Consider the following 12,683-nt stretch of genomic DNA (forward strand, 5'->3'; position numbering starts at 1 on the left):
AAAACAAAATAAAACAAACAACAATAAAAAAAAACCCAGGGTCTTATAATGCAACCCAGATTGACCTCAAATTCGCTATCCCTCCTCAGCCTTACAAGTGCTGGATTATAGTTGTGTGTTCCACCATGCCGAATGTTTTTTGTTTTGTTTTGTTGTGTGTGTGTGTGTGTGTGTGTGTGTGTGTTGATTTTTAAAGGCTAACACAAGCAGCCTTTTCTCTTACATGACCCATCTGGCCTCTGCGGGCATGCTTTGGGTGCAGCTTGCAAAGCGGGTCACATGGCCTTCGATGGTGCTTTTAGATGTCATCTCACAACCATCAGTCCCTTTGCCTCCTCTCCACCCTCACTCGGGTGTCATTCCGATCCGATTCTCCCACAAATGAAGACACCATCCTCAGCATGCTCGCTGGTCTTGCTGCCTTTCTGACTGCCTCCACTTCCATCAATGGCCCCGCCCACGCAACCCAAAGATGCTTCAGCAGTTTCCTGTGGTACCTCGGTGTAGTAAAACCCAACCCCATCCCCAAGGCCTTGCAGCATCCGGCCTTGTACCTTCTCAGTTCTAAATGCTCTGGTCTCTCGGTGCTTTAAGCACAGTCTATTTCCTCTCCTATTATTACAGCTGTTTTTTTTTTTAAATGATTGTTACCTTTTAAAACATTTATATGATTATGTGTGCCTGTTTTATCTGTGTACCAAGTGCATGCAGGCAGCCATGGAGATCAGAAGAGGGTGACCCATCCCCAAGAACTGGAATTACAGCTGGGGAGAGAATCCTGTTTCTCTGTGAGAGCAGCAAATGCGCTTAACCACCGGGCCATCTCTCCAGCCACGATTCTTACTCTCTAAGAATCAGCTTAAACAGTCTCCACTCAGAAAACCCTTTTCTGGTCACATCAGGTAAGGCTGGCTCGTTTTTTGGTCTTGGCATCTTTTTAAAAAGACGCTTCCATGTCCGTAATTTTTGTCTTCCCTACTAATTCATGTCCCTTGAGAGCTGTGTGTGGCACATGCCTTTAGTCCTCACCCTTGGGGGGCGGGGCAGAGGCAGGCAGATCTCTGTGAGTTCGAGGCCAGCCTGATCTACATAGTGAGTTCCAGGATAGCCAAAGCTACATGGTTAGATTCTGTCCAAAAAAGAGAGGGAGAAGTCCCTTAAGGAGCCCGTGCTTACTGTGCCCAGGGTTTTACCTGTTGTCACTGCGTAGAAGACTCTGGTTGACAGAATGATTTTTTTCTCTTTTGACATCTAAATCCTACCAGATCTCATGGCCTTACACACGGCATCCAACAAATGCTTTCTGACACCCAGTGCTGCCTCTTACAGAAACCTTCCTTGATTCCTTTCTCCTCACAAATCTCACCCTGCCTTTGTTGTGGTGACCCGGAGATTCGTCATTCTCCAACTCTGGTCGTCCAACCTCCATCAAGCACCCTTGAAAACAGGATGCTCACCTCGCCTGCGTCACAAACGGAATGTATCGATGAAAGTACCAGACAGAATGCCTTCCCTGCGCTTTAGCTTCTCAGTTAGCAATGTTCCTACCATTTCTGGACCTTCCTCTTCCTTACAGGAACCACAGAGAAAAAGAATAGCAACCGAAGGGAGGTGGAGCTGCTTTGCTGCCTGCTCAGCTGCAGGCCTGGCTCTTCTTCCTCCTGTCAGTATCTGTCTCTCACAAAAGTATTACACATGTGCAACAATGTAAACAGTTATATTTTACAAAGTATTCATGGGGCAGTGGTGGGCCTTTAATCCCAGCTCTGTGGAGGCAGAGGCAGGCAGATCTCTGAGCTCAAAGCCAGCCTGGTCTACAGATCATGTTCCAGGACAGCCAGGGCTACACAGAGAAACCTTGTCTCAAAAAACAAACAGAAGTATTTGAACTATCTGCATAAGGTTTCTGGCATACTGTAGGTTTTAGTTAATTGGACTCAAATATGGTTTGGACCAATTGGGACCCAGCCTTTAGTGAAGTCTCACTGGTGAAGGTTGAGACCCTGTCCATAGCAATAAGCAATTTGGATCTTCCTGGCAAAAGTTCCAAGTCCTCTTTCACACCATCCAACTTGCTTTTAGCCTGGTGTCCTGCTCCTTTTTAGCCGTGAAATCACTTCCAAGTTACATTCCAGAGCTTAATGGTTATTTGGAGCTTTATAACCAACACTATTCTGAGGAAACAAGTCCTCTCTGGCACAGGAACTGATTGCCGCCTTACTAGGTGACAAGTGGCTGGGGTGGGATGGGAGGGACATGTGTTCCTCTCATGGCTGGAGGTGGCCTCCCTTCCACCTGGAGGGAGCATAGGGAGTGGCTCCTCACGGATCCTGCTTTTGCTGGGCAAGGCGAGGCATTAGGGCGCCTTACAGAACAGAGCGTCAACCTCCCAACCTCTTTGATGACCTCTGACAGTCCAAAGTGAGCCACCACACCATGCCACGTTTGACCAGACAGGAGAAGCCAGAGCAAAAGGTGTCCCAAAGAAATCTTGAGACAAGTTTGTCTGGATGTGGAAAGGCAGTGTGTGTGTGTGTGTGTGTGTGTGTGTGTGTGTGTGTGTGTGTCAGGGGTGGGGACAGAGCTTTGTTACCAATACTCACTGACAATTTACCATTTCCTGGGTTTATACTTCTTTCAAGTGGACAATATGAGTCTTTTCAAGTACAAAGAGAAAACCCGAAACATGAGGAGTTTAAGCAGCTTGTTCACATCCATGGTGGGCAAGAAGTCCCTTGATCGGCTGGGGCCAGTATGAGGGAAGTATTATAGTATTTCTTCTGTTCTAATATTGTTCTAATAATGGCAACTTTGACTCCTGGACTTCATGCTTGCCTTATGATATTAAAAACGGAAACAGGGTGCAAGATTCTGGGGTGTAGTTTCTGACACAACACAGGATAACCCTCAACATGGGTGACCAGCTACAGCAGTGGTTCTCAACTTGTGGGTCACAAACAACTTCTCAGGGGTTGAATATCAGACATTTATATTAAGATTCAAGACAGTAGGAAAATTACAGCTATGAAGTAGCAACAAAATAATTTTATGGTTGGTGGTCACCCTAACAAGAAGAATTGTATTAAAGTGTGGCAGCAGTAAGAAGGTTGAGGACCATTGCCCTAGGGAATTTACTGCCCCCTAGTGGCAAGCTGTGCTTGCAGCAGAGAGGCAGTCAAGAACCAGATGCTGACTTGGAGGGTCACACACACACACACACACACACACACACACACAGTCACCTGTTTGCATAGGTTAGTGCCAAATTGATGTAACAGAGGAACCAAAACCAACAATTCCCGACTTCTTAGGACTTTTAATTTTTTTATTATTATTTTTTTCTGAGGCAGGGTTTCTCTGTGTAGCCTTGGCTGATCTGGAACTCACTCTGTAGACCAGGCTAGCCTCAAACTTAGAAATTCGCCTGCCTCTGCCTCCCAAGTGCTGGGATTAAAGGCATGTGCCACCACTGCCCGGTGACTTTTTTTATTTACTATTTATTTATTTATTGCCTGATACCTGTTGGCTGGCTGGCCACCCACTCGCCTATAGCCTAGCACATCTGATCTTGGAAAAAGGCTCATGTCAGACAGCCTGTTTTCTCAAGTTCCCAGTGCAGGCCTGGTGCAAAGGAAGTGAATGTCTGTTGACTTGAGTATGAGAGAGCATTTTTAAATCCAAATTTACCATCACTCAGAACTCGAAAGGCAGAACAAGACAAGATTAAGCAGCAGTTTATTTGAATACTCTATGTAGTAAACATTGGAAGGGGCAGGTGAAGAAGAAGAGGCTCCTTGGAGAGGGGCCTTGGGTCGGTGACCTGTTCACAGAGCCGTGGACGCCCGGAACTTCTGGGTCAAACAGAATACAGCGGCTGTGAGGGCTGTGCACTGGCGGGCCAAGAGTTTCACGCTGAGGTCATGGTAGCCTCTCTCACAGGTGAGTTTCGCAGCCTCCACAAATTGGTGGTAGGTGTATACCACGTCCCTCAGGTTCCCGGCCACTTCCCTGTGCCGGGTGGAGCAGCGGCTACAGTCTGTGAACTGGAAGCAGAGGCCGGCCAGCTGGACCAAGTGCTGGAAAGTGACCCGCACAGCATCCTGCATCTCCTCGGGGGATTGGTCCATTCTGATCACGTGTTGACAGCTGGCTAGGAGCTTCTGTGAGCCCATGCATAGGCGGCTCCGGCTTTCTGAAAAATGCCAGGTGCACTTGTCAGGGGGGTGTTTGTTTCCAACCCCCCAGGAAGCTTCTAAGATGTCCTGTAGCTCCAGCAGGCTCTCTGTGAGTTGGACAAAGCCCTCGGGGGCATTTGTGGGGGTAGTTTTCAGCTGTCTCAGAGCCCTGGAGCAGAACTCTGGCCAGATGTGGCTTTTCCTGGATAGGGGTGTGGTGCAGCTATAGGCACGGGCTGCCCTCCAGGGCAGGGTCACTTGGCTTCCTGCAGAGGGTGGGGAGGTAAGAGGGGCAGCAGGGTGTGTCTGAGGGTCCCCGTCTTCTTCCTCTGTCTCAGGCTGCAGGCCCCAGAAGCACGTGGCGTAGGAAAAGTGACATCTGCAGTGTTCTATGCCAATCTCTGCGGGCGCCACTTCGTTTATGCCAGCAAAACTGAAGGAGGTGACCCTGCTGAGACTGGTGGGGCCTTCGGGATGGCTCTCTGGGGCAAAGCACAGGAACGACCTCTCAGGCGGTAGGCAAATGATAGGACTGTCACCTTTGCTCTCTGCTGGTGAGCCATGGCCTGAATCTGCCGAGCGGGGCTCTTCTTGACAAGGTGAAAGCTTTGGCAGGGAAGGTACTGTATGGATACAGACCTGCTGAGAAGTGCTCGTGGGAACCGAGTCTTCCCTGATCACATGGTCAAGCTGCTCTGCCTTTATTGTCTCTTGAGGGAAGGCTGATGGAAGTAAGAAATCAGGGGCCAAGTCCAGCTCTGTCAACAACTCCTGTTCCTGGGCCTCTCTGTTTTCCCCTTCAGAGTCAGATGAGGTCTGCCCTCTCCCTGTTGCAGGAGGCTCTGAGCAGAGGGAGCTGTTTATTTCACCAGCTGGAGCTCTAACGTCAAGGGCCTGTGGGACATTATCTAACCCGTCACCCTTGGAATCACCCAGGTCCTCTCCAGATCCCTTCTGGAATAGGCTAGGGCCATTTCTGTGTATAACTTCCCTGTCACTGTCCAAGGACAGCTGTCCTTGTCGTACCTCATCTGCAGCCAAGGCTGTCTCTTCCGGATTCACTTCACATTCACCGCTGGCAGGACACGAGGGCCCTGTGATTTGGGGGATAACCTCTTGTACGTGATTTGTTAAAAAAGATTCTGAGCCTATTTCTGATCGCACCTCTTCCAGCTCTGATGTGTCTCCCTGAGAGACGTGGTGTGGCCCTGGGTTATCTGGATCAGGGTGATCACTAGAGAGAGGGAAGGTGCTGTCCTCAGGCTCTGCAGTGAGTTCTTTGGGGGTGGTGCCACCTGGGTCTTGATCTGGAGATACGATTTGAAAAGGCCTGACTTGAGCAGCCTGTGGGCTGGAAGAACCTGGGTTGGAGTGATGGGGGCTGTGAGGGATGCTGGCTGAGGAGCCATCCGTGGTGACAGCCAAGGGACTAGCCTCAGGATTCTCTGTGTTGCTGGGGTCAATTCGGAGGCGAATGGCAGAGATAGAAGACACTCGGGAATCAATGACTGACTTGGTTTCCATGGTCTCTGGCTCCATCTCCATGATCCTGGAGGCTGGATTTGTGCTCTTGGTCTCCCTCAAGGAAGCCAGCAACCCCAAGGCCTTGGTCTCCAGGAGGCCCGGCTCACCTTGCACGTCCTGCAGGGAGGACACAGTTGGGGAGGGGGCAGTGAGGGTCAGGTAGGGCTCTCGGTCATAGTAGCACACATCATCCGTGTTCTCTTGGGAGGCGGATGCCTCCAGGGGGAAGGAGACCTGGGAGGTGTGATCCGTCTGTAGGAAGGACCTTCTCTTCCTCAGGGACTTGGCATACTTCTTCACCCCTCCCTGCCTGCTTGGCTCTCCTCCCTCTGGGCCCGGATGCAGGCTTTCCTCAGAGCCACGGGTTCTAGACTGACTCTGAAATCTCATGGCACTAGGATCGGCAGCTCTGGGCCCTGCAAATCAAGACAAGGAAAATCACATTAAGCACGGACAGGCAGAGGGGTAAGAATGTTGGCTTGTGTAGACTCAAGTCCTAAACCTTGGGCAAGCTAAATGTTCTCTTCCCCAGTCTCCTCATCTGGCAGATGAAGATAATGATCATGATAAGCATTTGTGGTTGCTTGTCTAAGACCCACTTACACCCTTTTAGTTAGAGCACGCCAACGTTCTTTTCGGGGCGTGACACTTCCCAGTGGTTGAACTCTGGTGGTGATCAGTGGTGCTGGAGATCAAACTCAGAACCCTGTGCATGCTAGGTAGGAACTCTAACACATGGACTACCCTCAGACCATAGTGAATTTACAACAGTGAAGAGGTGAGATTCACAGTCCAGGCTACAAGTTCTCCAGAGTCTCAAAAACAAACAAACAAAGAAACAAAGAAATATATATATATATATATATATATATATATATATACACACACATACATACACACACATACACACACACACAATACACATACACACACATACACACACATACACACACACATACACACACATACACATACACACACACAGACACACACACACAATATACATACACACACAATACACATACACACATACACACACATACACACACACATACACACACACACATACACACACAGACACACACAGACACACACAGACACACACACACAGACACACACACACATATATATTTAAAGGTGTTAGAGAGATGGCTCAGCAGTTAAGAGCACTGGCTGCTCTCCCAGAGGACCAGGGTTCAATTCCCAGAAGTTCCATGGCACACAAAACCATCTATGAGCTCCGCTTCTAGGGGATCTGATGCCTTTTCCTCGCTCCCGTAGACACCGCACACACATAGAACACAGACATGTATACAGGGGAAACATCCACAGAAATAAAACTAATTTAAAATTAAAAAAATAAAAATAAATGTGATGGTGCCTTGCGCATGTCTCTAATTTCAGCATTGAGGAGGCCCAACAGGTTTAAGGCTAGCCTAGGCTATATATTTGAGTTTCTAGCCAACCTGGGCCACAAACATATCAAGACTGTGCAACTCAATAACTGTTAGTGATAATAATTAGATGTTATTGTTTACAGCCATAAGGCCCTGACAATACAGCCAAGGAGTTCTGCTGCAAAGACTTCCGGCTTGGCTGCCAGTTCTTCAGGCTTGCTGGCAGCCCACAGGCTTGGTGTCTGTCAAGCCTTTCTTCATGGTGATGTTAACTCACGCCCATAGCTGCTTCTGCTTCTGTTGATACTTTACATGTGAAGGGCATGAGGGTGCATTGCAGGGACCCTGTCCTGAGGGGTTTGTGCTCGATGGGATGATCTTTCTCAGGAGAAGCAGCGTGTGAAACAGTTTTAGGATATGGGCAGGAGGAATCGGGATAGGATGTTATCGAGAACTCGGAGGCTCCTGCACTCCGACCTGCTTGTGTGGGACTGAATAGCTTATCAGATTCTAGGCTACCCCTCAGACCTGCAATGTCAGTCAGAACTGCTGAAGTTAGCACTGAGGAATTGACAGACTTTAAACAAGGTTCCTCAGGTGACTCGGAGGTGCAGCAATGTTTGAAGGTGCTGCCTCGACTGATAGTGAGAATTTGTGGAGCTCTGCGTGACTCAGGAGTGGGCTGAAACCCAGGTACAAGAGTCCCACTTCTAGACTCTGTGCTTAGCACCGCACAGATCCCCTGCCTGTGAGAGGGTATCTCTTATAGGACTAAGTTCTGGACTGGGTCCCCATGTAAGAGTCACACCTGCCAGTTGTAACCACACCCCTCATCCTGCTCCTAGAATAAGGGCTAGCCTAGCAGGGGTCAGGGAGAGCCCAGGAGGTTAACTGGATTGTGCAGTGTAGGGCAGCATAACCCATTGCTGTTCCTTTTATTATTATTATTATTATTATATTTTCTTTATTTACATTTCAAATGTTATCCCCTTTCCTAGTTTCCCTTCCGAAGACCCCATATTCTTTTCCCCCTTTCTCCTGCTCACCAACCTACCCACTCCCACTTCCTGGCCCTGGCATTCCTCTATACTGAGACATACAGCCTTCACTGGACCAAGGGCCTCTCCTCCCATTTATGTCTGACTAGGCCATCCTCTGCTACATATGAAGCTAGAGCCATGAGTCCTACCATGTGTTTTCTTCGGTTGGTGGTTTAGTGCCAGGGAGCTCTGGTGGTGGTGGTGGGGGGTACTGGTTAGTTCATATTGTTGTTCCTCCCCCCATTGCTGGTCTGATCCCAAGGTCTACACAGAAAGTTCCAGGACAGCCAAGATCACATGGTGAGACAGCAAAGGGAAAACAAAGGCCAGTCCCCAAGGAACAACAACAACAACAAACCCATAATCAAGTGGTGAGTTCACTCATTCATTTAGTGAGGATGCCCAGGTGCTGTGTGCTGGGGACACCTTCCCTGCACACAAGGAGCCCTCTCATAATCATGAGGTGAATATGTAACTGCAGGCAGTACCAAGGTACAGGCAGAAAGCCACCACTGCTGGCAGAACCCATGACTGAGATGCACAGCTGGCCCTGGTCTGGTAAACTTGGAAAATATTCTCTGCAGATGGGAACCCTCGGCTGAGACTGGACAGCTGATGGGCAACCAGGTGAAGACAGGGCAGTCAGAGGAACAGGTGCAAAGGCCAGCTGAGATGAGGGAAAGGGGCAGAGAGCAGGAAGGGAGGCAAACAGGCAGAGGGCATCACACAGAGAGGGTGCCCTCAGGAGCTGAACTGGCTTTTCTGCCAACAGCAATGAGAACCACAAGAGGGCAGTATCAGAGAGGCACAGGAGAGGGCTGAGGCTCAGACCGCCATGTCTGTACTGCTGTCCAGGGTTTTTAACCTCAGAGAGTAGAAACCTTTTGTTACATATATGTGCCTTGCAAGGTTTTCTGGTTATCTCAGGAAATATTTCTGTGTGAAAAGACTTTACATTGGTGTCTGTTTGGGATCATGAATTATAGATTAAAAACCTCACAATCTTAGTTGGGAAACATATGAGGGACCCAGACAGCAGATCCCCAACCTTCTGAGGTCAGCGACCCTTGGACTTCCTAAGTCCAACAAACACCACTGATAGCTTGTCTCATTGCTCCAACAACCAATTTCACCCCAGGACCCATGGTGGTGCAGCTATTCTTTCTACTGGGCACTCCATTCCTTTCTTGTGAGTCCTGTCCACCTGACAAGGCCCAGCCCATTTAACACCTCTGCTGGGAAGCCTTCTCTGATTCCCACAGTGGAATGAGTTCCTCTCATTGCCCCCTGCCCACCATTCTCCAAACCTCCCTTGCGGCCCCGACTCAAGGCCTTGAGGCTTATAAGTTGGTCCATGGACTCAAGAGTAGAGGAGGCTGTCTCTTGCTCTCGAGCTGGCCCTGGGCTCTTAGAAGCCAGCTAAGGGGTAGAGATCTGCTGGGCTGGGGGAGGGGCACCAGGTGCTCACCTGAGAGTGTGTCTGGTGGCGTGAGTTTGTCAGCTGCATCATAGTATTCCTCATCTGAGCTGCCACCCTCAAAGGCCAGCGGGGGCAGTGCAGGCAGGCCCAGGGTTTCCAGCATGGAGCCAGGCTGAGCCTCCATCCAGCCCTGCTGGCACCACTGGGGAGGTGCAGCTCCCTGCCGGGAAGTTGTGCTCTCTGAGCCCGAGTCACTCAGGTGGCTGCCTGGGGAGATGCTGGAACACAGGTTATAGTAGTCAGTCCGGCTGCCCTCGTACAGCCTGGGATCTAGCCTGCCCATGCTCAGTTCTGGTCCCCAGCTGCAGGCTTCCGAAGCAAGGCCCTGGGGACCTTCTATCTTCTGGCACTGAGGGTTGGCATTCTGGCCCAGATCCAGCAAACACAGGAAGCCACTGGTCTCGACCCTGCTGTTTTCCTTTTGGCTGTCAGTCTCGAGGCCCTTTGAGAAGCCTGGTGGGCCAAAGTGGAAGAAGCTGGTCCCGCTGGAGGAGCACGCATCTAAGTCGTCCTCTTCCAGGGCATCCATGGACTCACTGGACCCGCTGGTCCTGCAGCCTCGGCTCTCCGTGTTGGCTGAGTCTGATGCCTCCGATTCAGCACTGTCCGTCATGCTGCTGGCCCCGCAGGTGCTTGGGCCTCTTCTGGTTGCCTCGGGTGTGGGGCTGTTGCCAGGGGGCTGCTCCTCTCTAGCAAATGGTCTGCAGAGGCTCAGCTTCACCAGGCATCGGTCAGAAAGGGGCTCCAGTACACAGTCCACTTCAGAGGACTCCTCCGAGTCACTGCAGGCCCTGGACTCGTAGCCTGTGATAGACGGGACACTGAGGGTTAACAAGTCAACATTCAGGTCTGACAGACACCTGCTTCCTGTTACCTTGCTGCAGGGGGAAATACAGAAAGCGACTGACATAAGTCATACTAGATTGACTAATGCCAAGACCCAAGGAGGACACACCACTGGGCTACCTGTCCTTCATCTGTCTGAGCACAGAGTGAGTCCATCTCTTCTCCCAGGGAGACCCCTCTGTCTGACAAAGAGTGGTGGATATCCACTTGTTTCTCCCTTGTACTTTCAGCATTTCCTCAAATACCTCCCCTGTGGTGTCAGAACATCAAAATCAGATGGGGCACCAAATGTGAAAATGCAAACTAGATGCTTAGCCTCTCCCTGATATGCTAGCCAGAGAGCAAGCGAGTGAGGCCTGAGGCTGCTAGGTGGCCTTGGAGACTCTGCTGCAGTGGGCCTTTGGGACAGCGGAGATGCATCTAGCTGTGAGTACCTGGGAAGACTATGTATGATGGAGAGAGGCAGCATCGGGCTAGGCTTCCTGTTTTTCTCCCAATGGCCTCTGGGATGATCTCCTAAGAACATCTCTCTGTGCACTGCTTGATCCTTCCTCCTGGCTTCTCCTCCCTACAGGGAAGAGCTGAAGTTCCCTCACTAGAGATGCTCGAAGTGTGGCCTTGTTGCTCCTATCACAGAGAGACCCTGGTCCCTCTCAGTGTGTCCTCATACTGTGGCTCTGACCCTTCCCTTGTTACAGCCCTGAACTGGCTGGTTGTGTCAACTTGACACAAGCTGGAGTTATCACAGAGAAAGGAGCTTCAGGTGAGGAAATGCCTCCATGAGATCCAGCTGTAAGGCATTTTCTCAATTAGTGATCAAGGGAGGGAGGGCCCATGGCGGGTGGTACCATCTCTGGGCTGGTAGTCCTGGATTCTATAAGAAAGCAAGCTGAGCAAGCCAGGGGAAGCAAGCCAGTAAGCAGCACCCTCCATGGCCTCTGCATCAGCTCCTGCTTCCTGACCTGCTTGAGTTTCAGTCCTGACTTCCTTGGTCATGATGTTTGTGCAGGAATAGAAACCCTGACTAAGAGCTGCCCTCATACTATGGCTAGTCCATACCCCACCAGACTGGCTGTCCTCTGCAGCCTTCCCCAACCTTGGTCTTGTGTCATGAACCACATTCCCTCTCCTCAAATGAGCTTCCCTTTATCATCTGCTTGGCTCCAGGGTGTTTTCAGGGACCAAGCCTCTGATGCTCTGTCTCTGCACTGTCTCTAGTGCACAGTCCTTCTCACCACACCCTCCAAACCAGCGTTACTCCCACTCTGTGCCGTTTCCCCGACCGGACCTTGAGCTATTCCTCACTCAGAAGTGCTTGGCGCCTGGGGAGATGGCTCAGTGGTTAGCAGAAGTGCTTGGCGCCTGGGGAGATGGCTCAGTGGTTAGCAGAAGTGCTTGGCAAAAGCAAAGAAGCGTAAGTACGCAAAGCCCATCAACTCCTAACAGCTGGCCCTTCAGATCCGTAGGCTTCATATGTGTGCATTTGTCGACCCATAGGCTCAAAATGGAATAAATCTATCCATGCTGAACATGTACAAGCCATTCTTTGTGTCATGGTGACTCCACAAACACAGTATGACAATGGCACACTAAAATATGAATTATGGGAGTATAACTCAGTGGCATAACATTTGACTGTAATATAAATTATTGTATTTATATATAATGTCATATTTTTTTTTCACGTGCTGTTAGCTGTTGTTAAGTGTTGACTCAGAAAGCAAGAGATGGCCCCTCCATGCAAATATGTTTATTTTGAATTTCCCCCAGAACTCTCTGTGCTGGATCAGGCTGGCCCCATGCTCGATCACAGGAGAAAGAACAGCAAACTGCTAAGGGCCTTAGAGAAACTGTGCTCCTGAGAACAGCCAGAAGGCAAACGGTTTCAAACCAAGATTACTATCGTTTATCTTATGGTATGAAAAACGTCTGCAGTGGGAACGAAAAACCAGACGCTTCTCCGTGGAGGAGACACTCTGCCTAGCACCTGCTTTATCCATCAGGGTTTCCAGATGACTGTCTTTACAGGGTTTCTCCGTTCATTCCTGTTGGATAACGGAAGTGCTGGACCTGATGCTCCCCTATGCATTTGCTGCTTGCTGTTTTGTTCTTTTACTTTTGGTTGCTACAGACTAATAAACTCACTCATTCAAAACTGAAAGCACTGCTCTCAGGACCAGCCTCTGTAGGAAACACATCCACGGCACTGACAACAGGATAG

At 49.9% G+C, this 12,683-nt stretch overlaps 1 protein-coding gene across 2 annotated transcripts in view; it reads right to left on the bottom strand.

Annotated features, from left to right (window-relative positions):
• Positions 1–3,727: 3,727 nt before the first annotated feature.
• Frmpd1 (FERM and PDZ domain containing 1) overlaps positions 3,728–12,683 on the bottom strand; it is a 104,825-nt gene continuing 95,869 nt past the window's right edge. For both annotated transcript variants that reach the window (XM_085839325.1, XM_021160346.2), the window contains exons 15-16: positions 9,605–10,420; positions 3,728–6,115 (exon numbers count right to left, since the gene is read on the bottom strand). In XM_085839325.1, coding sequence (XP_085695451.1) covers positions 3,825–6,115; positions 9,605–10,420 — 3,107 coding nt within the window. In that variant the 3' untranslated portion in view covers positions 3,728–3,824. The remainder of the gene's footprint in view (positions 6,116–9,604; positions 10,421–12,683) is intronic.

This window comes from Mus caroli, unplaced genomic scaffold (genome assembly GCF_978045245.1).
Source record: "Mus caroli unplaced genomic scaffold, Mus_caroli_1 scaffold_6, whole genome shotgun sequence".
NCBI lineage: Eukaryota > Metazoa > Chordata > Mammalia > Rodentia > Muridae > Mus > Mus caroli.